The sequence below is a fragment of the Mauremys reevesii genome, linkage group 4 (assembly GCF_016161935.1).
Source record: "Mauremys reevesii isolate NIE-2019 linkage group 4, ASM1616193v1, whole genome shotgun sequence".
In the NCBI taxonomy this organism is placed as follows: Eukaryota; Metazoa; Chordata; order Testudines; family Geoemydidae; genus Mauremys; species Mauremys reevesii.
This window is the reverse complement of record NC_052626.1, coordinates 95,098,434-95,118,321: the sequence shown is the minus strand read 5'-3', so window position 1 is coordinate 95,118,321 and position 19,888 is coordinate 95,098,434. Positions and strand designations below refer to the sequence as shown.

General features: G+C 40.8%; 1 protein-coding gene across 13 annotated transcripts in view; it reads right to left on the bottom strand.

Moving 5' to 3' along the window:
- The window catches only part of BTBD10 (BTB domain containing 10), a 48,912-nt gene that overhangs the window by 21,689 nt on the left and 7,335 nt on the right, over nt 1-19,888 (bottom strand). For 4 of the 13 annotated variants that reach the window (XM_039536786.1, XM_039536787.1, XM_039536790.1 and 1 more), the window contains exon 2: nt 12,486-12,642. The exons of 4 other annotated variants lie outside the window; for them this stretch is intronic. In XM_039536786.1, coding sequence (XP_039392720.1) covers nt 12,486-12,586 — 101 coding nt within the window. In that variant the 5' untranslated portion in view covers nt 12,587-12,642. Of the gene's footprint in view, nt 1-1,665; nt 1,791-12,485; nt 12,643-16,244; nt 16,266-19,888 lie in introns of those variants that run through there. 5 more of the 13 variants (XM_039536791.1, XM_039536792.1, XM_039536788.1 and 2 more) reach the window with 4 other exon arrangements.

Below are 19,888 nucleotides of genomic sequence, written 5' to 3'. Positions count from 1 at the left end.
AGCTACACCAGTGACCGGTCACTAACAGCCAATACCCCCAGAATAATTATTACTCTACAGTACCAAGCTGTCACACTGCATTAATCTGTAATTTCAAACTTCAAGAAAGCTATGGTGTTTTGCTTATCACACTGTAGCAAGTGTCCAGATGACCCGCTTTAACTGCACGTCTCTCTTTCATTCTAAACTCTTGGAGAGTTTGCAACTGGGAACTTTCAGTTAACAGAGACCTGAAAGTGCTTTTTTTATTCAACAATCACCTGTGACCTTCTCTCTCTCTCTCTCTCTCTCTCAAAAAACAAAAACAAAACCACTTTGAATATAATCAATAAATGATTTAAAAAAGTAATTAGATTTGGTAGTTTTGCATGTTTGGGTCACAGTAGAGGAACAGAGCAAATTTTAAAAGCATAATTTGGAATGTAGAGTCTCCTTATTTTGATTCTTAAATAAAGTTAACATTTTGAAATCAACTGTTGCATAGTCGGTTTTGATCCAAATCAAAATTATATTGACCCAATACTGAAAATGAGATGTACAACAACATTATAGAAAGCAATAAAATGAATTTGGCATTTTAAAGTTGCCAACATAAAACAGCAGCATAGTCTGTTATACTGTTTTCAGAACTAGAGAAGTTAAAAAAATATATAAATATGAATGTTGGGACAATACTGGTGCACTCATCCAAAATTTTTGGGCCAGACTACCTGGAGTATTTATTTTTCCTTCAATCACTGGATGTTTTGCCCCGTAGTGTAGTGGTAAAAAAAGAAGTGTGTAAACTAACCTAAACAACATATTCCCCAAATGAGAAGTGGGTAAACTCAGTTTACCGGTGCCTACTCTCTACTACACTACTGAATGTGCCTCTAGAAAATATTAAAATATATAAAATATTTTAAAGTGCTTTAAAAGCAATTGCATTACAAACAAAACTTAACATGCTCAAAGCTGTACTTAAACACAGAAAACTAGATAATGGAGTTGGGTGGAAGAAAAGCGCAAAATTTGTCAAAATGGCAGGTTTGTCAAAGTGTGATGATGTGTATGTTTTGTATTTCTGCAGTCAGGCAAGAGTTGATTATTTTTTATAAATGCCAAAAGTCCTATTCCAATTTAAAACCTGGATGCAATTGTGAAAGAAAAATGTTATCCTTTCGGAATAAAATTTTATTCATTTGATAGATACCAAACAATTAAAGAAGAAGGATTAATTTTATCATCAAAGCAACTGCCATAGATTTCAAATTGCCAAGCTAATCCACACTCTAATGGACATCATATAAAATGTAATGGTTTACAAGCAATTTATTGCATCACTTAAATAGAATCATAATATAGTGATGTCTATGATCAGCAAAAATTTACGGTCAGTTCAATGACAGTGAGCCAATAACAAAACCAACTTTAATACAATTTATCTTCTTGCTATATTCTCTAAGGCTTTTATTTAAAAAATTTTCCTAACATATTAATGTATAGCTAACCTCTTGCACAGAATTGTGACTGTATTCATGTAATCAACACTTTCAGAAAAGGGAGGCCAATCTTTAAACACAAAGTTACCATCGCATTTTTTGAAAGGCTTTTTTGAAAAGAGAAAATCCTCTCTGCTTTTATTATAGTGACTTATCTTAGAAGTAACAAAATAGTCTCACACACACTTGGAAGTCTGCTCATTTAAATTGACCAGGATACACAAAGGACAATGCATCTCCATCTCCGTACTGTCCGTCCTGTTATGTATTGCTCACAGATTATCCCATCATCAATGGTTACGCACCTTCCTGTTGTATACACCAGGGAAGAAATACAAAAACATTGAAATAATTTTGAAATCAGAGTACAAAAGAAATCTGCTCCTTCCAAGAAAGCAGCTCTGGAAGCCAGCTCAGCATCCTTTGGCATTACTTGCTAAGTTCAGCATATTTGATATTTCCATCATCTCCTCAGTAGCCCACTGCACCATTAGCCAGTCTTACTTTTTTCTTCTATTTTCCTCTCTCTCTCTCAAGATTGACAATCCTTTTGCGCTATTCAGTCCATTAAGTGTTCAGAGACGCAAGCCCCCCTAGATATTAATTCGATTCATTTTCTCACAGTCACTGACTCAGCCGTGCGTAGTGCAGTACTGACGTCTGACCTCGCAGCCTCCTGTGAGCTGAATTCATGCTTGCCATTTCGCCATCTCTAAGCAGCCATTGGATAATGAAATTGACAGACGGGGTAAAGAGCGCGCGAGAGGAGAGCTGCTTGATATATTGCCAAGTACCATCTGTGAAGCTATTTCTAGTCCTGCCAGTTTGTCAGGTTTCAGCACACAAACAAAACACTGAAAAGGTTGTTGCTAACTTTCTCTTATCATACATACATTTTTCATGTTTGGTTTTATGGCTATTCAAGGCATTAGTTTAAAGCTTTCATTTGGTATTTTACAATCTGACTAAATTAGTATTTACAACTAAAACAGTCTTTTGCTGAGACCACAAACATGTGTTGCAATTGACTTTTGAGGGAGAGGGACGATAGGCTCCCACCTTTGGACCCAGAAATCTTTCTTCTGGCAAATCCAGATTAGGAAAGTGCATGTGAGAATGAGGAGATTATATAGCAAAGTATGGCACTTTTCCCTGTCACTAAGCATATTAGTATGTAATTGATACAAAACAAATTCATTGTCTCCTGACCAGTGCATTCTTACAAAATAGATCATTAAGTTTTTGGTTGCAAGTCCAATTTCTCATATACAAAAATGGGACTGGGTAAAAGCAACCCAAGCCTATATTTAACAGTTTCAGGGCCATATTTCCGAAAGTTTTTTGGTGATCTGAATGCTACACACTATTTTTTAAATTGATTCATATCATATCAGACTACTGCTTTACAGTCACATTACATTTAAAGAGGGAGGTAAATCCCAGGAAACAGACAACCATAATATGGAAAGTAAAAAAGGTTAAAGAGCAGATGATGGAAGTTAGGTAAGAGATATAGTTAAGAGTTCATCAAGCATTTGCAGCCAGGAAAGCAAATTTGAATTTCTAAAACAAAAAGAAAACCAGTAAAGGAAACAAGACAATACGGTTTTACTACCGGGGGCAAGAGAATAGCTTGCAGCATTCCAGACCTCTTGAAGGATTTAAAGAATATGGATTTAGAACAATAAAAAAGGGACTAACAACAGTCAAGGTGGAAAGCTACAAAGGGTTGAAGAAAGATTTCTGCTCATATAGGTTCAAAAATCTAGATCAATGGGGTTCCCTTTGCTGTTCTAATTTGTCAGGTACAGCAACTATCACTGGCTTCCAATACTTTTTCTCCCTCTCAGACCTATGCCCTCTACAGGCTGGCTTCCATACCTTGTTCAGGTAGTCTTCTGCCATATTTTAAGATGTCATCGGTCTCATTATGAAGCTGTCAACTGATAGGAAACACAGGTGCAACTGTACTCAAATTCCTTCAGCCACAGGCTCACAATGCTGTAATTGCAAGACCCTTGTTTCACCCTCCTGCAATGGAGTAAGCCCAAGTTTGGAGTCTCTTCCCCCTTCCAGGGCAAAAAAAAAAAGGGCCTCTTACAGCAACACCCATGCAAGGGGCAGTAGGCTACAACTCCTTTTTGCTTGGTTTCAGGTGAATACATGCCCTCTCCTAGCACCTCAAAGAGTAGTCAACATTAAGAGGTCAGGCTCCAGATCCCTCTCGCTTCTCAGGCCAGGTAGTGTATTCCACAAGATGTCCCAAAGGTATGATGCAGAAGTCCATCTCTCCTTAGGGCTCCCACAAATAACTCTTCCAAAGCACCTACTACACTTCTTCTTGGTGGTGCCACAAGTTTTTCCCTCACCAAGAGAGAACAGTACTCTAAAGAGCCTTCTGACCTGGGACCCTGGAGCACCCACAGAACCTTTAGCGGTTCCCCACCCCTAGTTCAGGGCAGTATCCCACACCAAGAATGGAGTACCACCATATTACTCAGAGCTTCAGATCTACTTCACTTCAAAATACTGTCAACGGAGGTCCCTACGAAGGAGATTTTTCAAGTAGTGAGGAATATTTTCTGGAGGTGGATTTACACAGAAACCCTATCTTCAGTGAGTCAGGTTATTCAGCATTCTGCACCATCCTTCATGAAAGTCTGCTTGTTGTCTTTCTTTGTACTTTGGCTCCTCCTCTATTTCCCAATCCAATCACTAAGTAAGTGCCCAAAAAAGGAAGAACTCAAGATGTAGGGACTTCCAACCCAGAGGAAGAGGAAGTCTCTTAGGGCAGGTCAATGCTACAGATTTAGTTCGATATAATTACATCACTCAGGGATATGAATAATCTACATCCCTGAGCGACATACCGACCTAGGTGCCAGTGCAGACAACACAAAGTTGGCGAGAACAGCTTCTCCCACCAACATGGATTACCATCTTTCGCAGAGGTGGATTAACTATGCCGATGGGAGAGCTCTCTCCCGTAAGCATAGAGTCTTCATTAAAGTGCTAGTGGTGCAGCTGTGCTGATGCAGTGTTTTAAGTGTAGACATGCCTACTCCCCAGAAGGACCAGAACTCAGACATTTCAATTCTGACAACCCAGGTTCAAGCAAAGGCCCAAACCTTAATAAGCCCATTACTAACACTCCAACAACTGATAGGAACTGCCAGAACAAAGATTCACAGAAGGACAGGAAAGAATACTTTCTTAACAAGACTTAAAGGCTTAACTCTCCCCCCCCCTGCCCCCCGAACTCCAAGATAGAGACTTGGAAGCATCTAGATCCTTATTTTTCCATCTCTCCTACTTATGACAAGCTCTACAACATCCTCTCAGATACAACAGAACAGCGGCAGTCCCCCCGCAAAGATTGACCCAGTGGTCGGTCAATCTGAGAAATGTTCTCCTCTTTTCCAGTAAGAGACTAGAGTTTGGTCTCAGGTTTTGAGAGGCAGAGAACTGGACTCTACCTTAAGAAAACAGCATGAATTGTCACTTACATTTTCATATGCACATCAATGCTTTCTCCTTGTGTGTCTCCTCTGAAAGCAAAATGGATTCAGTACCTCTTCAGAAACCTGGAAATTCAATCCTGACTGCCTAGAAAGTTTTTAAAAACAGCACCTAACATTTGCCTTACAATGCTGCCAGGGACTCAGTTTAAGATCCTGAATCTGGTAGTGGTATGCATCACTAGGGCCAGCCACTTCCAGCAGAGATCATGAACAACTGACTCAACATCCATTTTGTGGCCCTTTTCTTTGAAGGGATACCCTGGGACAGAAAATGAAAGACATGGCTGATCCTAACATGTTTCTTTCTTCAGATAAGCCAAAAAAAATTGGGACCTCCTTGGCTAAATCTTCTAGGAACTGACTTTCCTGAATTTCATCCAGGCTCCAGGTTTCCAGATATCTCATGGCCAACTTCCAAACTAATATATCTGTCACACATCTGCTAACTGATCAGTCCATGTTGCACCAATTACTGCTTCTGAGCCTGTATCCCAGAGGTAGGCAACCTATGGCACATGTGCCAAAGGCAGCACACGAGCTGATTTTCAGTGGCACTCACACTGCTCGGGTCCTGCCCACCGGTCCGGGGGGCTCTGCATTTTAATTTAATTTTAAATGAAGCTTCTTAAATATTTTAAAAACTTTACTTTACATACAACAATAGTTTAGTTATATATTATAGACTTATAGAAAGAGACCTTCTAAAAACATTAGAATGTATTACTGGCACACGAAACCGTAAATTAGAGTGAGTAAATGAAGACTCGGCACACCACTTCTGAAAGGTTGCCGACCTCTGCTGTATCCTATCCATAACAAACAAATGGCTACATTAAATTTCAATATTTTTTTTAAACACTTTTCAGTGGGTCCTCTCTTCCTTTTCTCTCAAAAACCTAGTGCCATCCTCTTACTCATCTTCCAAAAGATGCAGAGACCTCATGTTCCTCAGAGTCTATCCTATCTACAGTCAGCAGAAGATCAGTGCCAAATTATCCAGTCCCAGACCTTAAGGGACTGAGCCACTTTGCCCATGACAAAAAATATGAAGTATAATCCCTGTGATCCAGGGTACTTTGGGCAAATTTCAAATGTCTACATATTAGAAGATGCTCACCTTCATATATATATATATTCTAGAATACACTCAGAGGTCTTTGTTTTGCCCATGGGAAGGGTCATTTCCAGTACTCCTCCCTCTCATTTTGGTCTCGTCTCAGCACAGTGAATACTGAAAGACTTTAGTTGTTGTGACAGCAGCCCATAGGGAAAGCACCATTCAGGCAACCCCTTCTTTGGCAGTATGGCTGGTGAAGGAGTTAGTGTCCACCACTAAAGATGTAGTGTTCCCTAGTGGTTCAGTGACTCTTCAGTCTGGGATTTGTGATAGACATGGATAAGAGCTCTCTGCACATCCATTCCCCCCAGCATTATGACCAGATCTACAGTAGATGCACTTTGCTGGTATAGGTATGCTAGACTGGCAATGCACATTTAGTGTGTATCCAGTTTATACCAATAAAACTTCATTTTGCTGGCATAGTTCCAGACTCCCTCCCCTAGTGAAACAAGCCGAAGTGAAGTTTTGCCAGTCTGAACTGTGTCCACTATAGGGGCTTTTGCTGGCACAATCATGTCCATCAAAAAATCAGCCCTCATTACACCCATGACACAGCTTTTGCTGGCAAAAGTTTGTAGGATAGACTGGCCTCTCCCTCATTTGGTAGCCCATTTCAAGACAGTAAAGGGGAAGGTTCATTCACATCAAGAATGCCTACAGTAGTCTACAAGACCAACACCCTTCAGATCCTCTCATCCAATAGTATTGGACATTCTCTGCTTTGAGACCGCTGTAGACATACTAACTGGTTCAGTACTGAGAGACTTCATTTCAGAACACTTCTTCACTCATTCATCCTTAGAGACCGCAACAGTTCCATCTGCCATCACATCATGTCAGGGAATTGTTAGGCTGCTTGATTCCTCACAGCACAATTTCTATTGATGTTATCCACTATGGGTTCGTCATGAAGTCCAGTCTAAATGCTCTGGGTGCAACCTGAACAACCTCTCAGCCCAAGATTTATGAGCTAGACGAGTTTAAAAGTGGCACAGACTGGATCTGCAAATTGTTTACTATGTTCTGTTTGTAAGTCAGCAGCACTACCAAAGCCATACATCTGGTAGAGACACTCAATATCTAGGTCAACTGACTCAGAACTGATTCACTTAGCAAATGTGATCTGGCCCAATCAGTATTTTTAAGAATCTACAGCCACTGATGGATTCCAAAATTAGACCTGTTTGCTGCTTAAACAATACTCCTGGGGGAATTCTGCTCACGTTTTAAAATTCTGCATATTTTACTCATGAAAATAATACAATACAATCAAGCCAGTTTCAATTATTTTGGTAATTTATTTAAAAATACCTGTCAGTAAGTATGTCTGTGACAATACAGACAAAAAAAAACCACATTTCCTGAATCTTTTTTGGATAAATAGATTCCTTACTAGGCATATCAATACAGAACTTTGAGTAATAATTCATTTCAACTACAATACAGAAATGTATTTCCTGCACCCTTCAAAAGCAGTGCAAAGACTTGGGGGGAGTCAGGAGTAACAGAGGAGCTGAGGGAGAGGGAAGTAATTGCTGGGAAAGAGCCTGAGTGTTAACTTGGAGAGTTGTTGGGTTGTGCGTGGGAGAGCTATTGAACAGGGTTTTTTTTGGTTTGTTTGTTTTTGCAAGTGGGGGGGGGAGGGGGTCTGTGGGGAGGGAAGATTGTTAGGAAGCCTTCCCCATGCAGACCCTGGCTGACTCCTAGCCTCTCTGTCAGGCACATCTGCCCCTATCCCCATGTGTCCCTGTACTCCCCTCTGTTCCCATGTGTCCCTGCACCCCACTCAGCCACCCCTCCTCCCCCATCCCCACGTCTCTGCACCCCTCCCCCCCATCCCCATGTGTCCCTGCACTCTCACTCAGCCAGCCACTCCCTTCATGTATCCCTGCACTCATCTACCCTATCTGGCCCTATGTCCCCACGCAGCAACCCCTTCCCCACGGGAGCCTGCACCCCTTCTCTGCCAATTCCCATGTGTCCCTGCACACCCATTGAGCTCCATCCCAGAATGTCCCCCCAACTAGCCCTTCTGAACTCCAGTCTGTAACTCCCCAGCAGCTCCATGTGCCCCACACTCTGTCCCCCTATATCCCGTGCCTCCTGACTTGGCCCCACAGACAGGGCACTGTGAGGAATGCAGCCTCTTCTCTTCCCTATCTGCAGCTGGGGCTTCACCCACCTGGGAGCTGCTGCTCTCTGTTCTGGGGCCACAGTGGCCCCTGGTGGGCAGAAGGCATAACTGCAGCACTTCTCAGCAGAATGTATTTTCTGCTGAGAAAAAGAATTCTGTGCAGCACATTAATTCTGCTTGTGTGCAGTGGTGCAGAATTCCCCCAGAATTAAAACAAGCCAAAGCTCTACAACAGGGTAAAGAAAGCAGCAACTCATCCTGCAGATGCCTTGTCCATAGGATGGGCAAGAGTCTGAATATCTATTTCCCCTTTTCCATATATACTAAGTTACAAGAGAGACAGAGCACTCAATACCCCTCATGCCTTCTCTGAGGTCTCCATATCCCAACTTCCTGCTCCTAACCAAACAGCCTCAACTTGTCCTTCTAACTGCTTCTTCTTTCCATTTCCGGACTCAGTACTGCAGCCCAGAACACAACAACTTTCTGTGGCATCCTTGATTAGCAAACTCTAGTGAATAAAGAGTTGTCAAATTCATCCACCCCACTATCCAGTAGGCACCCAATAACTTTCAAAGCCTACCTCGGTGTGACATACTGTACCCCAAAGTAGCATCCTACAACCCCCATATTCATCATTCATATATGGTTGTGATATTTCATACAAAGCATGCCATGTAAGATATCATATGAAAAGTCATGTTCTGCTGAAACCCATTGTTCTGTCAAAATATGTATATCATTAGCATGTATGAAGTTATGAGACTTTGCTGTACGGTTGTCATTTAAACATGTAAGTTTGGGAGTCATCCACCACTAGTTCTCCAGTGACAGCAAAGCGGTGATCCACACCCAGGAGGGTGTTAAACAACCATTAATTGACAGGGGAGTTATAAGCAAGGGATTCACAATTCTATAAGAGAATTGTGCAAGCATCACACAATGGGTAATTGCTCAAATCTGACTCAAAGTCCACCAGAACATGTCTGGGCTAGTGTTTTCCAGACACATGGAATGAGGATACAAAATAGGGGACAGTGGCATCATGCTTTGACCTTTCTCCTCCCCCACGGATGCTGGAAGCAAAAGAATGCTGGGAAGACAAAGACTTGAACTGAGGAGACTGGTCCCAGGCTTAAAGGGGAAGCCTGTGTATTAAGGACTGTAAACTACCTGCAACATCCAGTGGGGTGAGAAAAACTGTTTGATCGAAATACTGCCTAGTCTAATAAGGTTTAAGATTCAGACTGTGCGCTTACCTTTTATTTTCTTTGGTAACTATCTCTGACCTTTTCTGCCTACCACTTATAATCACTTAAAGTTTATCTTTCTGTAGTTAATAAATGTGTTTTTATATTTTATCTAAAACAGTGTGTTTTGGTTGAAGTGCTTGGGAATTCTCAGCTGACAAAGGCTAGCATGTGTCCACTCCACATCAAGGGAGAGGCAGACTGGGTAATGAACTTATACTGGTCAGGCTTCTGACCAGGGACAGACAGTATATTCCGGGGGTGCAAGGCTGGGGGCATGGGAGATTTGCTGGTGCCTTTCTCTGTGTGATTTGTGAATGGCTCAGGGAGCATTCATGCAATTTAGCTGGGGCTCCACATGCTGTTGTGCTAAGTGATAACAGCAGGTGGCTGATTTTGCTGCTTGCCACTAGCAAATCATTCTGAGAGACAGCTCAGGATGAAGAGTTAAAGGGGTACAGCAGTACCCCAGTACCTGGTTGTACCCCAAGGATCCTGTCACACTGGACAACTCCAAAAAAAAATTAAATTACATTAGAAAAACATCACACAAGCCAGTCACAATTACCTCGCTCTTCTGGGAGGATTGCAATCTGGGTGTCCATAAAGCACCATGAAATTTCTGCTCTTGAGGCAGGAGTAGGCAAACTACAGCCCGGGGGCCAAATCCAGCCCTTCAGACGTTTTTAATCTGGTCCTCGAGCTCCCACCGGGGAACGGGATCCGGGGCTTGCCCTGCTCTGCGTGGCTCCCAGAAGCAGCGGCATCCTAGCTTGATGAGAGTTAACATGAGTATGTCTTGTCAAACTGGGAATCATACCCTCAGCTTGAAGTGTAGATGTACCCTGTGATGAGCTACCACAACTGAATACTGAGCTCAGAAGGGGAACACACAGGCATTAACTTCACTTATGGGACTGAAACACTTCAGATCTGGGTTCTACCTGTAGGCTTTTTATTTTTATATTTTAAACTTGGGAAAAATCTGTTCAGCCATTTTCTTTTTACACTCTCTCTGTGTTCAAAAAATAACCCAACAACATTCCCGACATTCTATTTGCTGCATTTAGCAAGGCACAAAATGAATGAGATAGAATTCTGAAGTAGCCCTTGTCCGATCATCAACCTTGTGCAGGACAATTTGCAAAAAGTTCCAGATCATACAGTCTCTTTTTTACACCTAGTAAATTGCATAAAAACTATATAAAAAATGCTAAGGTTGGTTGGTTACACACTCAAATCAGGAAATGCCAGTTTGTTTGTGCATGCAACCTTAACTTTACTCCCTTGTTCAGATGGAGTAGAATACAGTCTAGTTACATTACTACCATGTGCAATTTCTCAAAACATTTTTTCCCTACCATGATGTAAAGTATATCCTATAAAGTGCAACATGAATGAGGCTGGGGTACCCAATCCTCATAACAAGCTTGTGCCTTGTGAGTGAAAGCCTTAAGTTTGTGCCCTAAAAAGCATTTTTCTACCACCACTAGCTCTATGCAGATTTTAGATTCTTCTTTTGCAAAGAGCATCCAGTAAGTTAAGAGCCATACTGAATAGACTGGTCACCTAAAAATACTAATTCTATTCTTTAGCTCAGCTTTTGGATGGTGCACACATTGTTTTCTAGTAATTCAGTCCTTTTCCCTAACACACTACTTTTCATATATTTCAATGTCTCAATGTGGCAAAGACACAGACTCTTTTTCAATGTAAGTTATTTCCTGTCAGCTGAAACAATTAAGTCAATTTCTCCTTCAAAGTTTCCCAAAAGCTAGCTATATTATCCAATGGTCAAATGTTAGTCTGAATGTTTTCCCTTCAAAATGTACATTAGAATATTTTTGGCATATTATACAGATCTATAACCTGTAGAGCACTTAGCACTACCAAGTTATTTATCTTTAAGAGAAAACATTTATTTGCTTGAACTTACTTTAATTTATGCTTCATTTTAGAGACATTAGTGCTCAATAATATTAATTCAACTGTTTTACCAGATGCATATTTGGCTGAAAAACAATTATGCCAATTGCATGTCTTCCATATCTCCTAATGTAATATTAAACTTTAAGTTGTAAATTTAAGTTATTTGATACAACAATATCCTGTTACTGAGGGAGGAAGGTTTAGCAATTATAATGGGAATATAACAATCTGGTCTTATGAACTGTATTTCTAGCTCAACTATTGAATCACTGTGTGACTTGATAATCACTTAACAACTGAATGCATCAGTTTCCCTACCTGTAAAATGGATAGTCTAACACTTACCTAGCTGAGCAGAATGTTGTGAGGTATAATTACAGTAATGTTTAATAACGGCTCAAATCCTTGAACAGACACATATATGTGAAGAGAAATGTTGCTAGAACAATGTTTGCAACTTAAGCTATTGTCTCATTTAGCTTCTATTCTGAATACAACAGCAGAAAAATAAATTTACTCCCTAAACTGTCTTCAAATTGAGTATTTACAAAGCATCTCAACTTGAAAAAATCTATTTAGGTAAAGAACTCATTTAGCAGTCAAAAGCAAGCAAGTTTGCTAAGCAAACAAAGAGCCATAAAGAGTGAAACTCATATAAGCAAATATTAATTCATCCCCATGAGCAAGCTGCAATTACCCCAAGTGTGCTGTTAAACAGTGCCAGCTCACTGAAATAATTACCAGGGAATAAACTGTCGGGTATCCATCCCAACTATTCAGGTATCCACATCACAAGCGACCAACTAAGTGAATTCATAATTCATTTAATTTGGAGAAGACTAAGAAACAAACAAATACAAGTGAAGATTAGGAAGACTGATAATTGTTTCAATAAAACTAATTCTTTCAAGTGACATTTTTAACTAGAGTTGCTTTAAAAAGAGAAGAACTCCCACATTCATGACAGGACTTGCCACAACCAAATACAGTGGTCTTTAGAATGAGATTTACTGTAGCTCTGAGATGCGATAGATTGTATATGGCACCTACCTTGAATATTTACAAAGCTTACGGGGTCTATTTTGCAATTTCCGATCCCAATTCTCTGGATCACTGGAGTTACTGTCATAAGGATGAGGCCGTCCTGCCATCCCACTGCAAGCTTTCTCACACTATTGCTCTGAAAAGCACACATGCAGCACTCAACCTACATTAAAAGAGCAGTGTCGATCTTTAACAATGCCATACAGAAAGAAAGATTAAGAATTCAAAGTGCTCTTTGTTAGTTTATATTCATGAATACAGTATATTCTAGTTTTTATATTCTTCAGTATCCATGGTGCAAAACAGAGCTTATATCTCCTACCTGGCCTGCTGATACCGACACTAAAATTGTGTTTTCATTATAAGAAGTGTAATCCTATACACTTTAGTAAATAACTTTAAATTTGATTTAATTTATTCCATTGTGTGCAGACAAAAGGTTATTAATTAGATGTTACAAGCACAGTAGAAACACTTTTCAATATAATTTTAACTACATAAACTTAATAATTCAGAAACAAACCATTTGTCTACTACAGGAATCCTTGAATAGAAACAGATTTGGATTTTCTTAGGTATAAAATGTTATCATCTAACAGTTAATGAACAGTTAACTGTTCATCCAGCTGAAACAGAATTAAAAGCACCAACTTTATAGTTAGCAAATAGTGACATTATAGCCTATTCTCAAAATCCCATCAGAAATAATTATTTAAATGTTAAATATACTGAAAAATCCTACAAATTCTAGAACAGACATAAGAATTAGATGTGAATATCTTAAAGTAAAGACTTTGCAAACCTGCATGCTTAAATTGTTTCTCAAACTGAGAAATGGTTTTGTATGTGACTCATCCATTAAGAGCACTTTTAGGTAAAACATTAAACTTATGACTGATAAAAGACACAGTCAATCCAAAACAAGTGACATAAAACAAGCTACATCTAGAGTAGACAATACATTCTAGAGAGATTTGCAAAGTTTTCCAATCAATCAAGTAATTCTTCGCCATTAGAAGGAGGACATGCTTTACCGATCATGTAAGCAGTTAACATAATTTATTTCTAGTCTTCATAAGATATGGAAAGCCTAGAGAAAATTATTTCAGAAAGAATCTGCTACATTGGTTTGGCCAGATTAAGCTGAATATTCTGTGATCTTGTCTTCCTCTGCCTTTTCACTGTTATTAAAATATATAAAAGATGAAACTTGAATAACGAAAAATTACTCTCAAAACTAATGAGAATGTCGAAGTTTCTATTGCCCAAGAAGAATTTAAAATGTCTTGTTGCTTGGAAAAACTTCCAATAAAGATAAACAGTAAAACACAAGACTCTTGGACAGAGTTAATTAAGAATTTAGAAGACAGAATTTGGTTAGTGCAGAGGAATGGAAAAGCACAATTCATTTTTAAATTAATTTGTGAAGTATGTTTTCTAATTTGTGATGTCCATTTCTAACAAATGAAAAGAACAAATAGTTCTAAAAATATTTACTGGAAAAACTACTTAATACGTGTAAGATCTTTTTCAGCTAGCTGTTTAATTAGTCTGCACCATTATCAGTACTTACATATATGTGCTTAAGCTTTTAACTTCAATGGGACCACTCAAACACATGGTTAAGCACATGCATAAGTGTTTATAGGATTAGTATCTTAAATGTTCAACAACTCCTCCATATATTTCTTCACCAAACATACAGACTAACAAAAATTAATGGTTGGTGTGAAGAACGAGGGAGGGAGTTGTATGTAATTTTTAATATAAACATCATATTAACCTGCCTGAACACCAGAGGTTAAATCAAAGGATGCTGTGAAGGGGGAAAATCCACAGGAAACCAAACAATGGCAAATACAACGTTCCTTGAGGGAACAATGGGAGGTGGTGACATCAAAAAAAAAAACCCTCTGGCTTCAACCAGGCCAGAATGGCTTCTCCTTCCCACAGCTGAACCTAGGATCAAAGATGATCCTCAAACATCATAGATGCTAGAAAAAGGAGGGACTGAGTGAGTAGCCAAAGGCTACCCAAGTTGCATCAGTGAAAGCTAACGGACTGACAAATGCAAAGACAGGGAGCCTGCTGCCACAGGACAGGCTGTTTCTCCCTGACAGAGACAGTTAGCTGGGCTGAGGGGAACTTACAAAGCTGGCAAGGAAGGTTTAAGGTGTAAGCCCCATGTGTGTAAGCCCTATTGATTTTACCCTGTGCTGTACACACTTCATACCTTTGAGGAACAAATAAATAACGCTTTGTTTTGAAGACACTGTTTCTATATCACTGAAAACTTATACTATCACAGCTTCTCGAATGGAAACCACTGCAGACCTCAAAACCAAGTTGTGTCTTCGTGGTCATGAATTGGGGAGCTGAAGCCCAGAAATCCCATCTAAGAGTGGTTTGACTGCAGTTACACCCTGAGTGAGGTGCAGGAAGCCAGGCAGGTCACCTAAGTAGTGCACTCAAGAGAGCTAAAGGGGCCTAAGGTGCAATTTGCCCTGTAGTCATAGCAGTTTGACTTTTGAAATTGTAGCTTTGTGAAACCAAGAGAATTATAGCATATCCTACAAATCAACATAACATCTCTGTAGAGCACACAAAGCAAACATAGAAGCAAGAGTATTCAAGTTTTCGGTAGTAAAAAGCATTTTGACAGTATCTGTGTCAAACCTGGTTAAAGCAGCAGCTGAAACTGCTACCTCTCATGATTCACAATTAGATGTCAAGATAAACAAGTTAATGTGTGTCTGCCCAAAGAGGCAGGAAGAAAAAAAAATCTTAAATTTATCTAGTTATTAGGGCAGAAGTGGGCAAACTACGGCTCGTGGGACCGTCCTGCCTGGCCCTTAAGCTCCCAGCTGGGGAGGCTAGTCCCCGGCCCCTCCCCTGCTGTCCCTCCTCCCCCGCGAGCGCAGCTCATCATGCCGCCAGTGATCTGGGCGGTGGGGCTGCAACCTCCTGCTGGCCTGCCACAGTGCTCTAGACTGTGCGGTGGTATGGCTGCCAGTCCTGGTGCTCTGAGCAGTACGGTAAGGGAGCGGGGAGCAGGGGGATTGGATAAGGGGCAGAGGGTCCCAGGGGGCAGTCAGGGGACAGGGGGCAGTTGGATAGACGTGGGAGTCCTGGGGGGCCTGCCAGGGGCGGGGTGTGGATAGGGGTCGGGGCAGTCAGGGGACAGGGAGCAGAGGAGGTTGGATGGGGGTGGGGTCCGGGGCGGTTAGGGATGGGGACCCGGGAGGGGGCAGTCAGAGGACAAGGAGCAGAGGGGGTTGGATAGGTCGGGGGTTCTGAGGGGAACAGTCAGGGGGTGGGAAGTCAGAGGGGGCAGATAGGGGCCAGCCTGTTTGGGGAGGCACAGCCTTCCCTACCTGCCTCTCCATACAGTTTCGGAACCCCGATGTGGCCCTTAGGCCAAAAAGTTTGCCCACCCCTGTGTTAGGGGATGCTAAGTTACTGCAGCAGTAAAAGAGCCCAAAACATGAAGTGTATGTGACAATTTTACAACAAACCTAAAGTTATGTATGTCATTACTGTATTTACCATTTATCAAACAGCAATTTTTTTGGTGCTTAATAAAGGAACCTGCAATCTAGTTCAGACTCAGAAAAATATGGATAAGATACTGTCTGCTTCTGTATGAGCTGATGGTGAATTTAGTAGTAATCTAAAGCATTGTTTAATGTTAATTCATAGGTGCAGCATGCCATATATTTTCAGCCCCCAAATAGTATTTAATTAATAAAAGATCTTTTTACATACCACATTTCACCTTGAATTGATACAAACTGTAAGCATCACTGATTCCATTATTAAGGTGGGCTCACCTCTGGAATGATAAGCAGCAAGTTTAGCAATAATGTATCTGTGTAGTTTAGGACAGGAAGTAAAGAGTACTTTTTCCAGTTGAAACTACACAAGGAATTTAGGCAGGCAGGCAGAAGCGTAAATAGTCACACACACTAGAATTTGGCCAGAACACCAATACCCCTATTCATAGGGATTGTCTCCCCATCATTGCTGAAAGCCTGTCTCATTTAGATCTGTTCTGAGCATGACGTGGTGCTAAGAACACCTATACCCTATATACTCTAGCACTCCTGCCATAAATACTGTTAATGTTGTTTTTCCAAATTACTTGCTCACTTTGCACCCCATATTCTTTATGGAAATATGCTTATGATATGGATATGGCATAACAGATATATTTGATGCAAGATGGGGCTTGTAAGGTATCGTCGGAAAGGTTATAATTTACTGAATGTGATTATCCAATTGTTATGCATGTATCATTTCCGTATCTAAAGTTAGGAATATTGACTATGTACAGATGTGTATTTGGGAGACACCCACCAGACAACAGCCTTGATGGGCCATTAGGAAGAAACAATAAGACTTTGAAGATACTAATCTCTCTCCTTCCTAAATGGCATCCTAGGACATTGCGGTGACACTAATAGGTCAGGTGGTCCTGTCACCTGGTACTAAACACCACCTTGGACTTCTAGTAATTTTCCACTAAGAGGAGGAGGAGGTAAAGACTGGGAAACAAAAGATTCCCACCTTATGTAAATCTTATTTAAGGCTGGGGAGTGAGTTGATCTTGGTTCACTCTTCACTGAATCCCCACTCAGTATGACTGCTGGAAACACCTAAGGAACAAGGACAAAGGGAAAGGGGGCGGAGTACTGAACCCAGGCTGGAAGTGGGATCCATCTGGTCTGTGAATAAGATACCTGAAGATTTAAGCTGCAAGCAGGGTAGCTAACCTTCAAGAATTTCTGCAACCTGTTCCAAAAGCAACATTTAGGGTGAGAAATTATTTCTTGAAACCAGTCTCTTTAAGATCTTAAGCTTAGTATGCATGTTTTGTTTTATTTGCTTAGTAATCTGCTTTCTTCTGTTTGCTATCCCTTTTAATCACTTAAAATTTACCTTTTACAGTTAATAAACTTATTTCTTGTTTATAACATAACCCAGTTTGTGCAATTCATATCGGGGGGAGAGGGGGAGGCAAGAATCTGTGCATCTCTCCACATTGAGGGAGAGGGTGAATTTTTATGAGTTTGCACTGTGCAGACTTTTCTATACACTGCAAGACATTATTATTTTGGGTTTACTCCCCAAAAGGGGGTGTGCACTTGAGTGCTGGGCAATTTCCTAGCTGAATCTTCCCAGAGAGAGCTGCTTGCAGACTCTGTGTGATTCTACAACTGGTGCATCCTTACTTGTGTGTGTGTGCTGCCAGAGAGCCTGATTCAGCAAAAGAGGGAGCCCAGGCTAGCGAACCAGGCAGGCTCAGTGAAACCCAAATACATCAGGTGGCATCCCGGACAGGGGGTGGAGGAGTCTAACCCATCACAGGCTCCCTAGACTATTCTAGGCTATATCTACACTAGGAGAACTTTACAAGTATAGGTATACCAGTATACTTTACCAGCAAAGCGCTCAGAGCACATACAGAATTAGAACAGCAAAACTGTGCTTTGTATGAGTATAGTAAATCTACACCACCCCCTGAGCAAAACAAGCTATATCCATAAAAGCACAGATTTACCAGCCCAGTGTAACTGTGTCAATACTAGGGGCTTCTTGTGTTACAGCTGTGTCATCAGAGATCATGCCTCTTCACACTCCTGACTGTCACAGCCATGCCAACAAATATCCTAACCTTGGCACCTTACCCTCCAGCTCAAGCCAGCTACCCTATCAGAATAAGTATGCAGCAGTTAATTTCAACTTTTTATAAAAATTAACGTTTGAATATTAAACAGCTCTCAATTTAACTTTTACACTGGAAAGTGATGCAAAAGAGGTCAAATGGACTAAACTGCAGCTGAAGTGGCAGCCAACCTTCTGGAGGGAAAGGAGCAATTTAAAAATCTGCCTTTTCTCCTTCAGTTTCCTCATCCTCCCTTACCCCTCTTACCACATTCATCTTTGTTCTCTCCATCATAGCTCAGTGCTTTGAGCGTTGGCCTGCTAAACCCAGGGTTGTGAGTTTAATCCTGGAGGGGGCCATTTAGGGATCTGGGGCAAAAAATCTGTCTGGGAAGTGGTCCTGCTTTGAGCAGGGGGTTGGACTAGATGACCTCCTGAGGTCCCTTCCAACCCTGATATTCTGTTCCCTCTCTCCCTTCATTTAATGTAACAGACGTAGGAATTGTGAGTAAGTTTGAGATACTAGATCTCTGTACCACTGGGAGACAGTGTGCAGCTACGTCATCACCAAGAAAGCCCAACCTACCAGTGTCCCCAATCATATACTGTAACATAATGTTTCTATGTAGCACATAATAAATAACCTCTTACACAGGAATTCTTCCCAGGATCCTGCATTGTCCTTAACTGGATGCTTCAGAGACAGGAAAAACTCTACAATGCCTGTGGCATTACTATACCATGGGGAAAGTACTTACTTCCTGACCATAGTTAGCAAACAGGTGACGCCCTAAAGAATGAGGATTTGTGCCACTGTAATTTTTTTAAATCATAGCTAGTGTAAGTACAGATGTTATTTTTACTCATCTAAATTGCTGCTTGCATCAGCTTTTTTTGTTCAAGTTTATGCCAGTCCAAATGACATATTTAAGCTCTTACTGCTCTAATAAGACCAGGTCATAAGAGAAATGTATCAAAAGATAAAAAACGGTGTTGATACCACAGAGAGAAGCTGTGCGGTAGTCTGAACTGAATGAGAAAACATTTGCCAGTTGAGAAATCATAACTAATCTTGCTAACATTTCACTGAGGCAAATCCACTTTTATTGCAATTAGTCTCCCCTGGTAACAAATAGGCTTGGGGAAAAACAACATTAAAAATGATGACAGATTTCCATCTACACCAGGGATCATCTTCAGTAAGAATCTGGGATGTGCACAAAAGATATACTTACGGCCGCATACATAGAGGGTCAGACATTGATATGAACCTAATTAGCCTTTAAGATGGTAAAATGAGTTCTGTCTTGCCAATGAATAATGTAAGTAAGTCCATAAGGGGAGGAACTCCTATTGCACTCTGTACCTCATTTGGCAATTCAGAATACCTCAGCCAGGATGGGTGTGTGGTTACTATGTTTGCCTCTGTTCTCACTGCAGCGTCAACAGCAACTTAGTCTCTAGATGCCTTGGGTTTAGCTTCCTCAAGCAGTTGATAAAATAAGGGGGATAGTTTATTCCAGATATGGAAGACATAAATTAGCTAACAAACTGATAGTTGTATGCACATTTGACAGAATACTACATCTTATCTTGGCAATCAGGATCAGGAGAGAAGGAACAGATTTTCTTGACCCATCATGAGTTGTATGCACTGCACAACTGAGAAACTTGGGATTGGGTAAGAATATTTGAACCTTTTCTGTGTAACCTGGTAATGCTGGTCAGCTTTCAATTACGGGGAA